The 20,892-nt window shown below is 42.3% G+C and overlaps 3 protein-coding genes across 3 annotated transcripts; 2 read left to right on the forward strand and 1 right to left on the reverse strand.

Moving 5' to 3' along the window:
• Positions 1-23: 23 nt before the first annotated feature.
• On the forward strand, positions 24-2,139 carry LOC134220870 (dolichol kinase). Its single transcript, XM_062700033.1, has 4 exons — positions 24-340; positions 400-883; positions 945-1,334; positions 1,584-2,139. The coding sequence occupies exons 1-4, from the start codon at positions 285-287 to the stop codon at positions 2,076-2,078; spliced, it is 1,425 nt and encodes a 474-aa protein (XP_062556017.1). The 5' UTR covers positions 24-284; the 3' UTR covers positions 2,079-2,139.
• Positions 2,140-4,882: 2,743 nt separating this feature from the next.
• On the reverse strand, positions 4,883-7,583 carry LOC134220875 (ribosomal RNA processing protein 1 homolog). The gene is made up of 3 exons (XM_062700038.1): positions 7,291-7,583; positions 7,011-7,234; positions 4,883-6,826 (listed from the first exon to the last, which is right to left on the reverse strand). Exons 1-3 carry the CDS (start codon positions 7,550-7,552, stop codon positions 5,222-5,224), a joined length of 2,091 nt encoding a protein of 696 aa, XP_062556022.1. The 5' UTR covers positions 7,553-7,583; the 3' UTR covers positions 4,883-5,221.
• An 11,235-nt stretch (positions 7,584-18,818) lies between these two features.
• On the forward strand, positions 18,819-19,972 carry LOC134226741 (uncharacterized). The gene has a single exon (XM_062707705.1). The coding sequence runs from the start codon at positions 19,037-19,039 to the stop codon at positions 19,874-19,876; it is 840 nt and encodes a 279-aa protein (XP_062563689.1). The 5' UTR covers positions 18,819-19,036; the 3' UTR covers positions 19,877-19,972.
• Positions 19,973-20,892: the final 920 nt, after the last annotated feature.

The raw sequence follows: 20,892 nt of genomic DNA on the forward strand, positions 1-20,892 counted from the left end.
GCTGACACGTAAAACACCAAAAACGCCAAAATACGTTCTTGTCGACCCGACCGTCGCGACGCTATCAGGTGGTTTTGACTTTTCTTTTTGTGGTGCATTTCTTTTGAACGAGACCACAAAATAAACAAAATGTGCACCGCTGTCTTGCAATTGCCGTTTCAGCAGCGTATCATCATGATTGTTTTGTACATTATTTGATAATGATTAAAAAAATATTTTGTAAGCGACAAGTATTTTAATCAACCTACCCAAAAAAACTCTTATCAAATTGACCAGACTGAAAAATGACTAAAAAGTGCGCAACGGAGAAAAGCGTCCGGAACTTTGGCATTACAACCAGGTAAGAAGTGTGTTCACTTTATCAAAACCAAAGGTTCAACTGTGATAAGACAATTTTAGACCTCACGCCAATGATGGACTTTGGCTAAGCGGTGTACTATTTTTGTGTCAAGCTGTGAACGTGTGGAATCGTGACAATCATGGCACCAGCCTGGACTATAAACGGTCCACTATCCTAAGTTTTGGGCTTGCACTGCAAACTGTTTGGATCTTCATATCACTGCGCACCAGAAGGTTTCAAAGACCTACCGGAAAACTGCTTTATAGCTGCACCAGCATCGGGACGACCAGCTTCTTGCTGTGGGTATGCTTGAAGGATAATGTTGTATTTGTTTCAGTAAGCGCAGTACTGGGGATCACTTTGTATAATTGGATCTATTTCAAAATGCTCAAGCAACTGCCCAAAAGCTTTACGCTGGGTGAAGCGGCAGTTGTTGGCCAAGGAGTTACGATTTTTGCGTACTACGCTTTCCTACAGTTACCGAGGGCTGCACTCGATAGTGGGCCGTCAGTGAACCAGGACGTGATGCATCTAGTTTTGCAGGTACGTGGCCTCACGCTTCAAAGGCTTTATTCGATAACTTTAAAAATATTCCTTCTTCCAGATCATACTTACTGGAATCGGTACCATTATCACATTATGCCACATTTTACCGTTCCTACGAAACACAGTTTGGTTCTACTTGATAACCATAGTTATCGCATCCGGCACTGCGTTGTTTCCTATTTTTGGCAAGCCCACTATCCTCCTATTGTTTCAGTTTATTCTAAGTGACACAAACCGCATGCTGGTGATTGCTCTCTATATGAGTCTTTTGATATTAACCAGCTTTTTTGTAGTCTATCAAATCAACGGTCAGACCAACGCTAATACTGCAACGAGAAAGATATTTCACATCGCAATTGTGCTGGTGTTCCTTCCGGGACTTTGGTCCCAGTGCACACTGCTTCATCTGGCATCCGGATTGATGTTAGGGCTTCTGCTTATGCTGGAGGTAATAATAGACGATAGAATATTTTTAGTTCTATCTAACTTATATTATTTACAAAGTATTTCTCGTTCTACTATTTATTTTTGGACATGTCGGACATCCAAACAATCCATTTATCGTCTGTTCAGACTACATAAAAGCTTTATCACTTAATAAGGAGCTATAAATAGTATCTTCATATTTAATCACCCATTAAAAGATCACAAGAAGTTGACAAATAAGTTAATAATTATTCCCACACTCTTGTTCCAGACTGCTCGTGTGATCCATCTGGAACCAATCCATTCCTCGCTAGATACGGCGGTACGTAACTTCATCGATGAAAAGGATGCAGGTCCAGTCGCGCTCACTCCGATTTACCTGCTAGTTGGTTGTTCACTGCCCATGTGGCTTCACCCAGTGCCATGCGATTTGACCGACTCAGCTGGAAGAAATTTACCCAAGCTACTTGCCGGGGTACTATCGGTGGGTATCGGAGACACGATGGCAAGCGTTTGTGGTTATCTGGTTGGTAGGCATAAATGGCCAGGGACAAACAAATCCGTCGAAGGTACGCTGGCCAGTATCGTTAGCCAAGCTGGTACGATGTTTCTTCTGTACTGGCTTGGTTTTATTCATTTAAATACACTGCGAGCGGCAACAACAGGGGCTGCTATTATCATTAATGCGCTAGTTGAAGCAAAAACTAGTCAAGTGGATAATCTGGTGTTACCTATGGTGACTTACATTGTGTTAGGCACAGCGTAAATGACAAGTTGTTTTGTTGATTATTTTATGCATAATAAATGTTATTTCTTATAAAAAAAAACTATTAACCTTTTCTTTTCCTTTTGCCTTTTTCTAGGCTCCATCAAATGTTGCACCTTGCATCTTTCATCGAACTGTTCCAACAACAAAAAGCAATCTTTACGATTCCATTAGACTTATACCTGACCTGCCCTAATTCCGCGCATCGCCTAATATTGTGGTTTTCATCAAAAATCATAACCTGGCTGTCATGGACATCGTTTTATTTGGTGAAATGTTCAAACATATTATATTATGTTTGAACATTTCACCAAATAATGTGATGACCATGAAAGCCAGGTTCTGATTTTTTATGAAAACCACGGTATTAGGCGATGCGCGGAATTAGGGCAGGTCACGGTATAGTCTTTTTATTTGTAAAAATTGTGAAACTAGAAAACAATCAATGCGTTTAATTTATTGAGTTATGTCGTACTCTTCCAGCAAAATCTCTCTGAAGGTAAACTATTTTTTTAGGGTTTTTGATTTTTTTTCGTGCCTACATATATAATTTTGGTGTCGAGAAATTTCCCAAAGTATCTGGAGAAAACCGGGAATTCGTAATCCAATATCCACCCTGATCACGTTAACCCCTAATATTAGTTATATGTAGGGTTAGACAGGGTAAGGTGGGTCAGGGCCGTTTTTGAGCATCGTATACATTTTAATGTGAAGATTATGATCTTGTAGGAGGAATATGTAATTTCTTTATGGTCACTCGATTTGATGATAAAATTTCATTTTGCTAGAATATGGCAAGGTAAAATATTTTTCAGACGAGACGAGCCAGCCTTGGGCTGATAGTCTCCCTAATGAAGATATAAAAAAAATATTTTTCAGCATTGTTTCTTATGCGAAACACACTTTCTATAAAACGTGTAATCTCGTCAAGCAATCTAAACATTTTTAGTAATATATTAAAAGTATCATAAGTAATGTAGGCGATGTTGTACTAAAAAAAAAAATTGATCGAAAATTAGACATTCTAGCATGAACATGCACGGCAAATGCTGGGTAATTCGTACCATTGTTGCTTCGTGTACCTGATGGAATCAAGTAGACCCCATTTCGCGGTCCTTAGCCTCTTACCCAGCAACTCCTATCCCTACCTCCTCGTGGCGCTGGCCGGGATACGAGCAACCTTAGGGATTATCGGGTAATCAACCCCGATGGGAACTATTGTTGTATGCTAACAGGGAAGGGGGGATTTGCTCCTCTCCGGAGGTACAAATCTGATCGAGCGTCTGTTCTCCATGTTAGGGGCGGCTGAGCATCGTCCGAGTACCAGCGAGGGACTCTAAACTAAACTGTGCACACCAGGTTGCATCAGGTCAGCATCGAGAAGGCAGCCCCTTCAACCGAAGATTCTACAGTTACCAAGAAAGGCAAAAGTAGAGCAAACGGATGATTCAATGGCAACAGACCCGGCAACGAATAAAAGACAACGATTGAACAGTCGGATCTTGGAACGTGAGAACTTTGAATAAACCCGCACGTGTTGAGCTCGTGGCTCGTGAGCTGCAGAAGGTCGGCGTGAGTGTGGCAGCAATCCAGGAAATACGGTGGCCCAGAACTGGAGAACGTGAATTCCGGGCGGTGGATCCCATAGCAAACACTTCATACAAGTACCACATCTACTATAGCGGCGGTGACAGAGCAGAACAAGGAGTTGATTTCATGGTGATCGGGAAGCAGATGATGCATGTTACCCGGTGGAAGCCGATAAGCGACCGCATTTGCGTGTTGAGAATGAAGGGCAAATTCTTCAACTATAGTCTGATCAGCATCTATGCCCCAACGAACGATAAGCCTGATAAGGCCTACGGAGAGTGCCCAACATACGAGGTAAAGATTGTCATCGGGGATGCAAATGCGCAGATCGGAAGAGAAAGTTTCTTTCGCCCTGTCATTGGTACGGAAAGCTTTAATTCCGCTACCAACGATAATGGTCTGCGACTTGTAACCTTTGCTGGTGCTAGAGGGATGGCAATAAGCAGTACCTACTTCGCACGTAAGAATATCCGCAAACACACCTGGCGACATATGAGTGGAGACACTTTCTCACAGATGCTGGTCGACGGACATTTCTCGGATGTTATAGATGTAAGATCCTTCAGAGGTCCGGACATCGACTAGTTGCCAAAATTCGGGGGCGACTTTCCAGCGTCACGAATTCACGATACAACAGAACGATGCGTTTCAATATCCAACGCATGTCAGTTGAAGGAGTTGCTGAACAGTACCACCAGAAGCTGGACGAGCAAATAGAAGATGCCACCGGATCTGGCGACATTAACAGATTGTGGGAAAATATCCACGAAGCTGTGACTACAACAGCGCAGGAAGTGTTAGGCACTGCACAGCGACGCCGACGAAATATTTGGTTCGATGAGGAGTGCCAGCGAGTAACGAGTAAAATGCTGCTAGGAGTCGAATGCTAGTGGTTCGCACCCGTTCCAACAGAGAGCGGTACAGCGTAGCAAGGGCAGAAGAGAAACGAATCCACCGCAAGAAAAAAGGCAACACGAAGAGAGATAGCTGAAGCACAGGAGAACATGGATAGAAACGATATGCGGAGGTTTTACGCAACTGTCAATGGTGCGCGGCATAATACTGCGCCAGTGACAACAATATTTTGTAACACCTTCGATTTTTTTGAAACCTAAAAAATAGTTTTATGATGCGCGAAGTAAGGTCGCGCGCGAAATTAGGGCACATCACGGTACATTAGGAGAATTATGTCAACAGATATTCAAAGAGCTCAATTTCCGGGTAGGACAAAAGTCTTTATAATAATTTGACCTTGTTGATTACAATACATAAACAAAAATAGACCTAATTACATTGCCTAATGTCTTGTTACAAAAAAAAATATGGCAATATTCATTTTTATTGCCATTAATGCACTACTTACAAACTTTCAGTTGGAAATATGGCTGTGAGATTATGATTATCATCGTTAAACAAAAAAAAAAATACACATAGAAATCCTCAAATTTATGTTCTCACTTAAACTAGGTATGACACGACAAGCAAATTGTTCACTAACGTCGTAAGTAAGGGTATGACAAAGATACTTACAACCCCGCACGCGCCTCGGGGTTCTACAAGGTATCGTTTAGCTTGAAGCCGATTTTCTTCCTATAGAACGGATTTATCGGGCTTGGCATCAGATTCGCTTTCAGTGCTCCCTTCGGTGGTTTCTTGCTGGAATCGTACGGTACCTGGGGCGAGCTTTTCACTTGCTGAATGTGCTGCTGCAGGTCCTGAAAAATGTTTTTGTTAAGCGCAATTTTGACACGCTTCTTCTCGGTGGGCCCATCGGTTTGCGGTGTCATCAGGAGGGTCCGCTTCAACTTCGCTGACGAGCTCTTCGGAGTAGCAAAAGGATTCTTCACTAAAGATGACTTCAATTTTGGGGTGACGGCGACGGCAGGCGATGGCTCGTCGTTGAGTTGCTTGTTGGCTTCTTTAATTTTGGTTTTTCTCGATGGAATAAAGAACTCCGTTTCGCCTTCTTTTAATGGTTCGGACCACTCGTCCTGTACCTCGAATGCAACTTTTGGCTCCGTAGTTTGTGCCTTTACCTTCGGGATACTGCTAGTTGCATCTTTTTTTGGCGAGTCAGACTTTGGAATCGCCTCCATTTTTGAAGATTTTTTTAGGGCTTTAATTTCTTGCTTTTGTTGTTTGATAGCTGCTAACTTCTCATCTCTCTTAGCTTTCAGTTTCTTCAACTTTTCTTCCTTTATTTGTGCTTTGGATATCTTTTTCCTTGTTTTCTTTTTTGCTGCAGATGCAACGGACACTTTCTTCGGTTCTGAATCTGCTGGAGTCTCTTCAGTTTCTGTCCATACATTCGCTTCTGTAATCTTTAAACTATCATCTGGTTTATGTTTTGATTTGGCCAACTCTTTTCGTTTCATTTTCTTGGAAACCTTCTCGCCTACCATTTCTTTCTGGAAGTTTTCGAGCTCCTCAATTTGATCATCAATGTCTACTTCGTAATCCTTCTTTGCAATGCTTTCCATCGCTTGGATACCAAGTGGGAAAATACCATCCGAGAACTTTTTGTACTGTCGCATCAACATTTTCATCTGTTTTTTGCCTTTCGATGTAACAAACGGCTTGAAGCGATTGCTTTCAAACATTTCGACAATCTTCAAAGGGTCGAACTTAATTTCGTGGATTTCAACGTCCACATTTCCAGCACGTGGATCATAAACTTTCTCCCCGGGGCCATTTGCTTCTTCATTTCCATCGTCTTCGTCTTCACCAAAGTTATCGCCGTTCTGATACTCATATTTCACATCGAAATCAACGTCATCGATATTCCCCGTAATAAAGCTAGTCTTTTTCCAAAGATCAAACTTTTCCTGGTAGTCCTGACCCAACTCCGATTGGTACAACAACGGATGGAATATACTGGACGTTATGTGCTTGATCATCCGCATATCATTGGTGCTGAGCATACTAATGGCATATGTATTGACGATGATGTGAACAACTTCCGGTTCAATTTCGCCCTCACTCACCTTTGCAATTTCCTGCAGCAGGAGATCGTCAAAATGCTTTGTCAGTCCGAATGGCGCCTTATCCGGATTAAGGATAGTCTGCTCAATGTGTGTCATAAGATTGCGGACGTGGTCTTTTGGCCAATGAGCTTCATGCAGCATTATTAACATTTGACGCGTACATCGACGAACCAACTGAAACAAAATACGCTCGATTACACAACGTACAATTGTGCATGCCATCGCGATTTGTATGGCAATACGAGACAGATCTTGAGGAAAGCTGAACTTTAATTTTTTTTTCATGTCTTTATTATTGAGACTTTCAGCCCAAAGCTGGCTCGTCTCGTGCAGCTTTAATTCACACCAGCGTACTCACCATCATAAACTTGTCCATCCTCCAGTGGTCGATTCCGAACCACTCGATGCACATAGTTTCCAGAAAAGTGCCAAAATACTGCAAAGCGATTTTGAAGTCATCGAAACACCTCACTAGGGAACCAATTTCCTCAGCTAAGCTTTCCTGAATGAGTGGTTTGTCGGACATCCACATGCAATAGAACAGTCCCTTCCATAGGCGCAGAAAATCAGTATCGGTAAACGCTGAAATAAACGACTTTAATGACGACATGGGCAACAATTTGAGCAAATTTGTTTACCGAAGGAGCTCCGGCTACGAGTTGACAACCAAATTTTGAGGTTTTTCATCACTTTGCGACGCAGCTTAGCATCGTTACCAGCGAGCGATTTTACGAATTTCAGCTCCTTCGCCACCAGGATGGACTTTTCCTCCGACTGGGAAGCTGTTTCCAGTTGCTTCCGGAATCGTTTATTGGCATTTTTAGCGGCTAATGACATATCGACGTCCGGATTTCCAACGGCACGTGGATTCACTTCGATCGCTTTGACTACCATCTTCATCAAACGACAACACACATACGAATGAGGGATGAAAAAGGATGCGCGATTGACATGAAGCAGGCACCGATCACGTTGATTTTTTTCAACCCAGCAAACAATCAGTTCGACGTTAGACACTAGTTAGGGTATGTTAGCTATGCTTCGGTACAAATACATAACAATTTTTATGCTTTTATGTTGTTGCTACATTATCTGTATGCTTTTTCAATTTTGACAGTTCTTTTTTGTTGACTGGATCCCGAAAAAAGAAGAAACATTGACTTTATTTGTTCTTAACAAATAAAAGAAACGGGAAAAAGATAAATAGTTACTCCCGGTTGCACCTATAGAAAGAACCAAGGCTGGATATGGCTTGCGGATCCTGTCAAGTTCGGATGTGCTGCTGGTGACGGTATTAACTTGGATTTTTTTGCTGCTGCATACTTTCACGGAAATTTAAACTGAAAGACTGCCATTCTGTGTTGATGCTGACATCAAGGTGCTCTTTTTATGGTGGATGCCGACAATTTACCGACGCTGGATCCCGGTTTGTGGATTTCAATAATCCGGATTTGCTGCTGCCTACGATATTTTTAACGGGCAAGTTTTGTGTTATTTGTATTCTTGCAAATTTGAATTAACCCCTGGACTTAAATTTGCCATTTATAGATGCTGTCATCAAGATGTCTCCCAAACGCTGCAGAAGGCAAAACGATATCGGTTGTACGGCCTTTGATGGCGGATGCCGACGGTTTTCCAATACTGGATCCCGATTGTGAATGTTAACAAACCGTCCTGCTGCTGACGATGATGTTTACCGGTGAGTTTTGTGTCGTTGACTGCATTCATTAAATAATTTATGATATGTACCGTTCACAGTAATCGTGGGGATCCCGTCATTAAGCAGCATCCTGAAGAGTTGCACAGCACAAAACCACCTACCACAAAGTCAAATGCATCGCAATGGAAATTGTGTGTTGCAGCCGACGATGCTTACCAGGTAACTTTTGAGATTCAGTTCTTGTTCATACAAATTATTAAATTTCAGAACAATTTGCAATTTTCAGAGCCCTTGTCTGGGATAGTTATGCCAGCATGAATCTATCTCCAGAACGTATGCACAGGTGAGCGTGATGAAACACCATTCGAATAGACCTTTGCCTTTGCTGGTGGTAATGTCGGTAAGTTATCTGTTGATGTCCAAGAAGTCTGAATGTAATGATTAAATTTAAAGCTTTTCAATGATAATTTTGTAGTTTACGATCGAGGATCAATTTGTTCCAGCTGTTATCTGAGGTGACTGTGTATTTGTGCTCAGTCCTCAGACAGTTTTATCTCTAAAAAGACGGGTTTACCCAACTAAAGGTTAAATGGTCGGAAATTTTCTCATATTCGCTGGACAATGTGTTAGCTCAATGGTTTATACATGAAAAATGGAAACTAGGCTTGGTAACTATGCAGGTAATAACTTAATTAAAGAACACTAAGCTGTGAGACACCAGTGTCTCAGTGTGGGATGTGATGCCAAAAGGCATTAGAAACAGGCAGAAGTACCAGAGGAAATTTTAGAGGAACTCCTAGAAAAACTAATGAAAGGATTTTCAGAGGCACTTCTGGAGGAATTAAAGAACATCTGGAGTAAGGGGCCGTACATATATAACGTAAGCACTTAGAGGGGGGGTCTGTCGTTTTGCTACGCACCATATAAATAAAAACTCATTTGCGTGAAAGACATCTTACATTGGGAGAGATAAGGTTAAATACCAGAAAAAATGCTTACGTTATACTTAAGTGTACGACCCCTATTCGCCTTCATTTTTTTTGTATCTTTATTTGAGAGGCTTTCAGCCCTAGGCTGGCTCACCTCATACCTTCATTAATTACCCTGAGAAGTCCTAGAAGTTCTTGAATTCCTTTGGAAGTTCATCTGAGATTGCCTGCAGGAGTTTTTTTTAATGCTTTCGGAGGATCTTCCGGCTAACCCTCCAGGGGTTTCTAAATTCTTCTAGAAGTTCTCTGAAAAACTTCAAAAATTTCTCCAGTATTTCCTATTGGGTTCCTAAGCAAATTCTTCCAGAAATTCCTCCAGGAAGTTTCTCTGAGAATATCTCCAAAGGTTCCTCTGAGAATCTCTCCAGTTCATCAGAGGATTTTCTGATGAGTTCCTTTGGGATTTCGTCCAAAACTTCCCGTGGGATTGCTTCCAGAAATTTCTCTGGGAATCTTTCCAGGATTTTTTTGAGGAGTCCTTCAGGAGTTTTTCTAGGAATTCCTCCAGGAGATTTTTGACGTAGGACTTACGACTTTATTTACTATACTGGGTGTCATTTAGATTTTTGGAAATCGAGAGCGTTACGCTGAAAGGGAAGATTTCGAACGTTACTAGCGCCTTCATCTTTCGATGTATTTGAATGATTTATATATCAATCGACTCGGACTTTCTACAGCAATTTGCCGATTTCTTTGAAACTTAAGAGTAGTAGTAGTAAAATTCTTCTTTATTTAAACATTTTTTGTTCTACAATTATTTTTTAAACATGTACAGTGATCGGCCGGCTTGACCCTCAAACTTCAATTTAAATTATTATTATTATTATTTTTATGTTGGTACTTAATTTTTATAATATAATGTATCATGACGGCCTTCAGGAGGCGCTAGTGTGTTTTTTAAAATTTGATAACCTAACTACTATATACACTAATATTTACAATAAAAATTTGATAACCTAGATTGGAACTAGCGCCCTAATTGGAGCCTGATCCGAATGCAAGCAACGGACCCTAAACTTTTCTTTACACTCACCAAAGCGTTCATGTAAGGTTTTTATTCCGGCCAGACGGTGGACCTCGGATGTTCTTGACCTGGGAGGGTTGTTGAGGATCATCCTCAGGAATTTGTTTTGGACCCATTGAAGTTTGTGGTGGTGGGTTTTAGCGCAGCTCTCCCAGACCGGCAGACCATATTCGATCACAGGGAGGATGATTTGCTTGTAGACAGCAAACTTAGTTTTCAGGGACAATGACGACCGGCGGTTGATCAAAGGGTACAGTAGTTTCAACAAAACGTTACACTTTGTCACCGTTTTGTCAACCTGTTGCCTGAAAATAAGCTTGCTGTCGAGGGTCAAGCCAAGGTAGTCGGCCTCATTGGCCCATTCCACAGTCGTGCCATTGAGGATGATTTTACAGTCCCCAGGCGGAACATGTTTAGGGGATTTGGAGTGGGGGAAAATGATGATCTGGGCCGCGTTGATACAGATCTTCCAGCTGGTGAGGTACTCTGTCAGGGCATCCAGGCCTCGTTGGAGTTTTGCCACTAGCGCTCTGATCACTCTACCGTTGTAGACGATGGAGGTGTCATCTGCGAACAGAGACAGAGTGCCGCCTTCTGGAGGTTCTGGCATGTCGGAGGTGAACAGATTGAAAAGCAGGGGCCCGAGGAGACTGCCCTGGGGGACGCCTGCGACAATGTTGTGCGCATTGGAACTCGCTCCGCTGATTGAGACCCGGAATGTCCTTGCCGACAGGTAATTGTTGATGATTTTCACCAGGTAGCTGGGAAGATTGTAGCGTTGTAGTTTGTACACCAGGCCATCATGCCATACATTATCAAATGCCTTCTCGACATCGAGTAAGGCCATGGCGGATGTTTTTGAGACAAACTTGTTCCGTCTGAGGACGTTGGTAACTCGAGTCAGTTGGTGTACAGTTGACCGACCGCGTCGGAAACCAAACTGTTCCTCGAGCAAGATGTTGAGATTTTCGGCAGACTCAAATAACCGGTGATGAATAGCTTTTTCGAATAGCTTGGATAACCCTGAGAGAAGGCTGATGGGACGATAACTTCTGGGGGAGGAAGGATCCTTCCCAGGCTTCCGGATGGGGATGACTTTCGCTGACTTCCAGGACGATGGGAAGTAGCTGAGCCGGATCCGGATCCGGATGCTATCGAAGCTTGGGGCCTTCATGTTCTTCGATGATTTGATATAGGCCGTCAATTCGCCAGCTGAGATCTCCAACTCCTCCGAGAAGTCGTTGGGAATCAAATGGATGTTGTTAGCATGCTCGTTGACGGCTGCTTCGTGTGGAGTGACGATGTTCTGCCCAAGATTGTGTGAGCTGACGAAGTGAAGATTTATTTCAGCGACCTTCTCTGCAGGAGTTATCAAGCGATCCTTAGAGCCATTATTGTCTAGTGGGATCAAAGGTGGAATAGGCCGAGGCTTGGATTTTAGTATTTTGGTCATTTTCCAGAACGGCTTAGCATAATCTGGGAGAGTGCGGATCTTATTTGAGATATCTTTATTTTTGAGGTCCACCATTCTGGCCTGGATAATTTTTGTGATTCGATTGCAGCGTGCCTTAAGTTCAGGCAGTCCAATACGCTGGAACTACCTGCGAGTGACATTCCGCAATCGAATCAAATCTTTGGTGAGTGTATCGATGGTTAAGGAGTTGCTTACCTGCCGAGCCGTCGGTACATGTTGCTCCCGGGCCGCCGTGATCGCCTCCTCGATAGCGCAAAGCTGGCGGTCGATACTTTCCGGCGTCTTTAGCGAGCACGCGTTCCAGTTGACCAGGCCCACCCTAGCAGCCATTTTCAATGATGAACATGCCAAGAGTGAAGACCTGGTCGAAGCGGGTTTTGCAGCCGCGCAGCCGATTGGCCAGCTGCGCGAAGATCGGCATCAGTTGCTCCGGAGTGTACAGCGGGGCAGATTCTTCCGGTGGGACGGTTTCGTTTTCCGACTGCCGACGGAACCCAGGAGGAGGGAGCGGGGGCCATTCGCTGGTGGATGGTGCCGATGATGCTGGAGCTTGGACCGATGCAGCTGCCGCTGCCAGTCGCTTGTGCGGCTGTAGTGGTGGGAGAATTGGAATCACACGACGGGGAGCCGGGATGGCTGGAAAGTTCACCTCGTTGATTACAGGAACACGGTTCTTCTTCGGAATGGTCCTGGTGGAAGCCTTCTTCCGGATTTCCAGGAACTCAGCTCGCTTTGGGCAGCCCTTTGTGGTGGCCCGATGTTTGTCGCCACAGTTGGCGCACTTGGGATCGGCCACCTCCATTTTGTCGCACTCGTCAGTCGGATGGGGTTCGCCACACTTGTTGCAGTGCGGCTTCATGCGGCAGTTCCTGGTGCCGTGCCCGAAATTGAAGCAGTTGGCGCATTGCGTGACATCGCGGTGCACTGGCCGATATCGCTCCCAGTCAACGACGGTGTAATTTATAACGCCAACCAGCTTCAGGTCCTTCCAGGTAGTGGAGCCGTGCTCCATATGGATCAGGTAAAGCTGGTCGCGATATCTCCTCGCCTTGTCGTGTCGAGCGATCTTGTGCACGGCTACTGGCTTCAGTCCACAACTTTCAAGCTCTGCTTGGAGCTCTTCCTCCTTCATGTCGTGAAGTCCTCGCAGCAAAGCCTTGTACTCATACTTGTACTACTCATACTTGTTTGCCGGCATCACTTTCACGCCCTCGCTGCAGAGCCGAAAAGTACATTTCAGCCCCTTAGCGATCAGTTGGCGAATTTTTGGGCGATCAACGATCAACCGCCCCTAACATGGAGACGCTCGATCAAATTTGCACCTCCGGAGAGGAGCAAATCCCCTCTTCCCCGTCAGCATACGATCATAGTTCCAACCGGGGTTGATTACTCGATCTTCCCTAAGGTTGCTCGTATCCCGACCAGTGCCACGAAGAGGTAGGGATATGAGTTGCTGGGTAAGAGGCTAAGAACCGCGAAATGGGGTCTATTTTGTTCCTGCAGGTACGCGAAGTACCAATAGTACGCTTTACCCAGCATTTGCCTATTCCTCCAAGGATTCCTAAATTCCTCTAGAAGTTCTTCTGGGAATTCTTTCAAAAGTTCCTGTGAGAATTTCCTCTGGAGTTTCTCTGATAATCTCTCCAGGGGTTCCTCTTAGAACCTATCCAGAAATGCATTTGAGAATCTCTTCCGGAGGGTTTCTTCCTCCTGGAATTCCAAAATCATGTGAGTATTATTTCAACAGTTGTTCTAAGACCATCTCAAAGAATTCTTCTGAGAATCGCTCCAGGAGTTCTTTTGAGAATATTTCCAGAAGTTTTGCTGGGAATTTCTCCAGAGGTTCTTCTAAAAATTTCTCCAGGAGGTCTTCCGAATATTCCTCCAGGCGTTTCTAAATTTCCTTTGAGTTATTTGTTCCTTTGTTCCTTTGAGAATTCTTTTAAATTTTCCCTCCAGAAGCTCTTTTGATAATCTCTCCAACAGTTACTCTAGGAATTCCTTCAGGAGTTCAACAGGGATCTTCTGAAAAATACTCCGAGAGAACTGCTGGCAGAATCTCCGAAGGAACTCTTGGGAAATCTCAGAAGTAATTCCTGAATGCTTCTTTCTTTCTTAAGTAACTCCTGGAGAATTCTGGAGAAATCTCAGTAGGAATTCCTGGAGGAATTCTCCTTCGAGGGAACTACTGAAAGTATAAGCAAGAAATTTCTGGAGAAAACCGGCAGGATGAATCTCAATAGGAATTCCCGGAGAAATCTCCAAAAGAATTCCTGGATGCATTTCTGAAAGAATTGCTGAAGGAATCTCCGAAGGACTTCCTGAAGGTATCTTCAAAGAAACTACTGGAAGAATCTTTGAAATAATTCCGAGATGCCTACCTGGAAGGACTTCTGGAAGAATCTCCATAGAAACTCGTGCAGGGATCTCCGAAAGATCTCCTGGAAGATACTCCGAAAGAACTTCTGGAGGAATCTTCGAAGGAACTCTTGGGAAATCTCACAAGTAATTCCTGAATGCTTCTCTCAAAGAATTACTGGATGCATCTCCAAAGGAACTCCTGGAGAAATCTCTAGTATTATTCCAGAAGAAATCTCAGTAAGAATTCCTGGAGGAATCTCTCAAGGGACTCCTAGAGAAATCTTCGAAGAAACTACTGAAAGTATTAAGATGAAGATTACGGAGGAAGCTTTGAAAGACCTGCTAGAGAAATCTCAATAAGAATGCCTGGAAGAAGCTCCGAAAGAATTCCTGGATGCATCTCTGAAAGAATTGCTGAAAGAATCTCTAAAGGACTTCCTGAAGGAATCTTCAAAGAAACTTCTGGAAGAATCTCCGAAGTAATTCTAAGATGCCTCCCTGGAAGAATTCCAAACTTCTGGAGGAATCTCCGATCTCTTGGGAAATCTCTATACGTATTTCTGCAGAAATCTCCGAAGTAATTCCTGAATGATTTTTTTTAAAGAATTACTGGAGGCAACTTCAAAGGAACTCCTGGATAAATCTCTGGAACAATTCCAGAAGAAATCTCAGTAGGAATTCCTGGAGGTTTTTCCGAAAGGATCACTGGAGAAATCTTCGAAGGAACTACTGGAGGAATCTTCGAAAGAACTACTGGAGGAATCTACGAAGGAACTACTGGAAGATACTTCGAAATCTCTTTACGAATTTCTGCAGGAATCTCTGAAGTATGTCCTGAATGCTTCTCTCAAGGAAAGGAGGCATCTTCGAAGGAACTCCTGTAGAAATTTTCGAAGGAATCTTAAAAAACTTCCCGGACGAATCTCAGTAGGAATTCCTGGAGGTATCTGAAGAAATTGCTGGACGAATCTTCGAAGGATCGATATTCCTGATGGAATCTTCGAAGCTGTTTCTGGATGCATCCCGGAAATAAATTCTGGAGGAATCTCCGGCCTGGAAAAATCTTCAAAGGAACTTCTGGAAGAATCTTCGAAGAAACTCTTAGAGAAATCTCAAAAGAAACTCATGGAAGAAACTCCGAAATAATATCTGGAGGAATCACCGAAGGAACTCTTGGAACTACTAAAATAATCTTAGAAGGAATTTCTGGAGAAAACTTTGAAGGAACTCCTGGAGGAATACTCGGATGCATCTCCGAAAGAATTCCTTGAGGAATTTTCGAAAGAACTCCAGCAGAAATCTCAGTAGGAATTCCTGGAGGAATCGTAGAAGGGACTACTGGAGGAATCTTAGAAGGAATTTCTGGAAAAAGCTTTGGAGGAACTCCTGGAGGAATCTCTGAAGAAATCCTTGGATGCATCTCCGAAAGAAATCCTGGAGAAATTTCCGAAATAAATCCTTGAAGAATCTCCAAAGGAACTTTGGAGATATCTCAGTAGGAATTGCTGGAAGCATATCCTTCGGAAATCCTGGAAAAATGTCCGAAACAATTCCTGGGTGCATCTCCGAAATCTTTGTACGAATTTCTGCAGGGATCTCTGAAGTATGTCCTAATGCTCTTAAGGAAAGGAGGCATCTTCAGAAGAACTCCTGGAGAAATCTTCGAAGGAATCTTTAAAAACTTCCAGGAGGAATCTCAGTAGGAATTCCTGGAGGTATCTGAAGAAATTGCTGGACGAATCTTCGAAGGATCGATATTCCTGATGGAATCTCCCAAGTTCTTTATGGGTGCATCTCGGAAAGAATTCCTGGAGGAATCTCCGGGCTGGATGTCCTGGATCTCGAAAATAATTAGAAGGAACTGTCCCATGGCATTCCTAGGGGAATCTCCGATGAAACTCTTGGAGGAATTTCCAAAGGAACCTCTACAGGAATCTACGAAAGAATTCCTGGAGGAATCTCCGAAAGAACTCTTGAACTCGCTTCTGGAGGGATCTCCGAAACAACTTCTGCATTATTTTCCAAGAAATATATGAAGAAACTCTTGCAGAATTCTTCTAAAAGTTTCTGCGAAAGAACTTGTGGAGGAACTTATGAAAGAACACTTACAAGAATCTTCGAAGGAACTCCTGGAGTAGTCTCAGTAGGAATTTCTGAAAAAAAAACTCTGAATGTATTCTTAAAGGAAACTCTGAAGGAACTTCTGGAGAATTTTTTGATGGTACTTCTGAAGGAAGCTCCAAAAGAACTTGCGGAGGAATTTCTGAAGAAACTCATGCAGGAATTTCCGAAGGCACTTCTGCAGGAGTCTCAGTAGGAATGTCTGGAGGAATTGCTGAAGGAATCTCCAAATGAACGTCTTGAGGAATTTCCGAAGAAATTCCTGGAGGAATCTTTGAAAGAACTGCTGCAGGAAACTCCGAAGAAACTTATGGACGAATCTCATAAGGAACTTCTGGAGGAAACTTCGAAGAAATTCTTGGAGCAATCCCAAAAAGAATTCCTGGAGGAATGTTAAAAGGGATTCCTGGAACAATCTTCGAAAAGATCCCTGAAGGAATCTACGAATGAAACCCTGAATTTATCTCTAAAGGAACTCCGAAAGTCGAAGGAATTTATGAAGAAATTGCTGGATACATTTGTGAAAGAATACCTAGAGGAATTTTCAAAGGAACTCCGGAGAGAATCTCTACAGGAACTCCTGAATGAATATTAAAAAGGAGGAATCTTCGAAATAATTTCTGAGAGCATCTCAGTAAGAATTCCTAGAATCTCCAACGGAACTTCTGGAGGTATTTCGGTACTCTTGAAGGAATTTCCAAATAAATGCGGTAGAATCTCCGAAAGAACTTGTGGAGGAATTTTCGAAGGAAGACAATTACTTTGATAATATATAAAGTTACTATCTCATTTGTTTATAATTCTGTTTCTTCGTTTTCGGTTTCGGATTGCTACTACAATTGGTACTCTTGAGCTCAACTATCGGAAGTTTATTTTGGGCTTTAAATATTGATGTTCATACAAGTATGTAATATAATTAATGTCCCTTTTAATATGGTTTTAGGTTCATTCACTGATAATTTGCGGTCGACTACACAATTACGAAGATTCGGATTCATTCTACCTACCACTTAAATCAACTATTTGATCCAGAACTATCTTCATGATCATCCGGATGTCCCTGTTCCTGTCCTGCGAGAGAATTTGTCTGCGTCTCGTAGTTGTCTAGATGACGAGAGTACGGTTCCCGGCCGATTAAAAAGGCCGTATCGGAATGGGACCGCATCGTACTCAAAGACATCATCTACGCTGCGACCGCTTCGTGCTCAAATGGACTCACGTGGTACTCGAACGCGTCTACTACGCTGCAATTTTCTTCGTGGCGGACCAGGTTCCGGATCGAATATAGAAGACCGCTTCGGAATAGGCGGCGGCTGTGGTGTAAATTGCAAAACTGCTTCCTTCCTATAGTCTATGCATTATAAAACACGGGTTAGGATAAAGATAAAATTATAATTTTATAATACATTACCTTAATTCAGCTAAATGTGGTTAATCTAAATGTATAACAATTATTTTGTTAAATACAGAAAAATCGTCTTTGAGATTTTTATTGATAATTTATTTACATTCATCTGTTACTCGAGGCAGTTATGTATATTATGTACTTTCACTAGGTACATATATATATACATTCTGCCTCGGATGACAGCTGAATGTAAATAAATCAGCATGAAAACCCTTTCAAAACAACCCTCACAACTCCCTAACCGCTCACTGCGAAACATTGCTAACGTTATACTAAAGTGAGGCTAACAGGTTAGATTAAATTATGCAACTTACATAAACATATCTAACAAAAGTGTTGCAGATCTGTCTAATTTTAGTCTCATTTTACCCTAACGTTAGTGAGAAAATTAGAGTAACTTTCTAACAGGTTACACTCACATTAGGGTCAAGTTAGAGTAACCTTGTTTGCTGGGAACTCAACAAATAGTGTGTAAAATATTAGGGTTCTTTTTAAAATTACGTAACGCAAAATTTGGTAGTTTTGGACAAAAGATATTTTAGGCTCTGTCTCATTTGGAGAATTAAACTGAAATTAATCTTAAAAGTAACATTTCACATTTCAATAATTATCGAATAACCCTGCTCGCAGAGCATGATTACCTTTGACAGATATCGAATCATTTAGCATCGATGTCTTATTGGAATTGCTGGGTAGCACCAGCCATTCTTATGACCGGGTTATTTGTTAATTTTCGAATTGTCACTTTTAAGTTTAATTCTCCAAATGAGACAGACCCTTAGTTACCAGATAAAGATTGTCGCTGTCGTCGCTGTCCGGGAACATCTTTTGCTGGCGAGGATAGGGGACCCGGATAAAAATTTACAGTACCTTATATGGTATATGTTCCATTGGAATACAATTGGTTGTGTGGTAAATAATACAATCTATTGTACTTTTATTGTAGATTTTTCCGAGGATTTTTCACGGTTGTAAAAATCTTTTGTTGTACTTACTTTAAAAGTACAATACATTTAAATGTGACCGATACATTTTAAGTGCAGTCTCGGCAGTGTCACATGAAAAGGCCTATTGGCCCTAACCTCGATTTTGAGTGCAAACAACCCACTTTTAAGTAGTTTTGGTTTTCAGTGTAGAATAAAGAAATAATGGCGAAAGCGAAACAGAAAAACTCAAAGCAAAGTTAGAAGGATTTGACGGATTTTTGTTAATCGCCGTTGCAGCAGATTAAACAATCTAACACTTATTGGAATTTATATCTAAATATTTATTTTAACGAAACATTTTGTCTGTGAAACATGTTTTGAAGTGACGTTTAGTGTTATCGATTCAAATAAGCGTTCGATAATGGATACTAGTTCGGAAAATTTGGACGAGAGCATGCAGGATGTTATACAAAGAGCAGAGGCATTCATAACGGCGCACTCTTTCCTGAATCGCGAAGCCGAACGTTCCTCCAGCAACATCTTTGACGCCAGCGGCGAATCATTTCGTACTGCCCCTGACGAATCCTCATTTGCAAACGATTCAGGTTCAAACACGTCCGGTGGAGGTCCATCGTCCAGTGGCGTGATGGATCACAGCAGTGATAATAGCAACATTAGAACGGTGGAACCACAGGACCGAGATCAAGATCAGATTGAAGTGCTCAGCGACGATTCCCAATCTACCGTGCCATACGACGTAAATATTTCACCAAGAAACCCTCCCACGGACAACGATGATTGCTTCGTCATTGAAGTGCCAGCACCAGTCGTCAATCTGTGTTCCCCGTACGTCGACGGTTTGGTTTCTCCTCGTACCAGACGAGCACGACGAAGGAGGGCAGATGCCGCTCCCGTCGTGGAATCTATCAACTTGGACGACACGGTCGCTGAAGCCGCCTCTCCAGCAATCGCAAGACTATCACATTCGTCGCCCAAGAAACGAATTGTTGCGGCTCCAATCGGAGGTAACTCAGCACCATCAGACAATGCGAAATCTCTCAGTGGAACAGCGGCAGCAACACCATCGGTCGCCTGCCCAATATGTTTGGAGTCGATTTTTCATCAGCAAGCAGCTTCCACTATTTGTGGCCACCTCTTCTGTAAGGAGTGCATCTACCAAGAAATTCAAATCCGCCGGAAATGCCCGATGTGCAAGCGAGCGCTCAAACGGCACCAGGTTCATCCGATTTATTTCAATTAGTTATGACTATTGTCCTTGTGATGCACAGACTGTTTTATTTAAACGTTTTCCATATGTATTATCTTTAGTTTTTTAACACGCGATTTAACAACTCTACCTGAATGATTGTTTTAAAAACTTATTCCATCCGAAGATCCACACTAATAGCCTATTCAGATTACGCCATTAAGGATACCTAAATACATATAATGATAAAGTGTAACTTGATGCCAATGCCCATACATTTTCTTTCTAAAATTTAACTCGATTATTATTTTAATTATTGCCGTAAAGGCCGTTACAAATATTTAATGAACATTTTTATTTCCTAGCTAGTGCTCTTCGAATAGGATTAGATACTTATTAGATTTGTAGAATAATGTTTAATTCAGTTCCCCTGTTTTTTTGTTGTCCCCAGAAAATGACAATTTTGACAAAAAAAAATCGAGGGGGAATTATTCAAAAGGGGCATGGCATAGTTTGAACAAAAAAAAATCAGGATTTTTTCTGACAACTATCCGTCTGTGCAGCGCAGCGATCCTCAAGACTTTTCTGGTAGGAGAAAGTGCGACAAGATGGCCACCCTAAGAGCTAATCCTTGTAAAACAGTGAACTTCTTCTGAATTCTTTAGATTTGCCCCTGAAGCTCAATTTACTTTCATTTACTTACTTTTTTTCCTCACGAGTGGTTGACGAGTGCGGTTGTGTTTCCAACTTCCTCCGCACTTATTTAATTTTATTTTTTTTATCGCCGCGTAACCACTCGTGCAGTAGCGCGGCGTAGTAACTATATTTTACTCTTTTAACTTAATCCATTTTAACTGAACCGCGTTCGTAAATTTTAAGTAATTGTGTCACGTAGAATCTTTAATTATGTCGTGCGGTGTAATTTCGTGCAACATTAACGACGACCGCTTTTTATGGAAGTGTGAATTTTGTGATAAGAAATACCATGCAGCCTGCATCGGTGTTCAACGACATCGCGAACATTTAATCACCGCATTTATGGTGCCCATGTGCGCCAACTGCCAAGACAT

Source organism: Armigeres subalbatus, chromosome 3 (genome assembly GCF_024139115.2).
Source record: "Armigeres subalbatus isolate Guangzhou_Male chromosome 3, GZ_Asu_2, whole genome shotgun sequence".
Lineage (NCBI taxonomy): Eukaryota > Metazoa > Arthropoda > Insecta > Diptera > Culicidae > Armigeres > Armigeres subalbatus.

Bases quoted from the DNA above. Each gene is read 5' to 3' on its own strand.
- LOC134220870 (XM_062700033.1), top strand. From the start codon at position 285: ATGACTAAAAAGTGCGCAACGGAGAAAAGCGTCCGGAACTTTGGCATT. The intron at 884-944 runs GTACGTGGCCTC...TCCTTCTTCCAG, and splicing joins TGATGCATCTAGTTTTGCAG to ATCATACTTACTGGAATCGG. The intron at 1,335-1,583 runs GTAATAATAGAC...CTCTTGTTCCAG, and splicing joins GGCTTCTGCTTATGCTGGAG to ACTGCTCGTGTGATCCATCT.
- LOC134220875 (XM_062700038.1), bottom strand. From the start codon at position 7,552: ATGAAGATGGTAGTCAAAGCGATCGAAGTGAATCCACGTGCCGTTGGA. The intron at 7,235-7,290 runs GTAAACAAATTT...CGTTTATTTCAG, and splicing joins TCGTAGCCGGAGCTCCTTCG to CGTTTACCGATACTGATTTT. The intron at 6,827-7,010 runs GTGAGTACGCTG...ATTTTGTTTCAG, and splicing joins GGATGGACAAGTTTATGATG to TTGGTTCGTCGATGTACGCG.
- LOC134226741 (XM_062707705.1), top strand. From the start codon at position 19,037: ATGGATACTAGTTCGGAAAATTTGGACGAGAGCATGCAGGATGTTATA.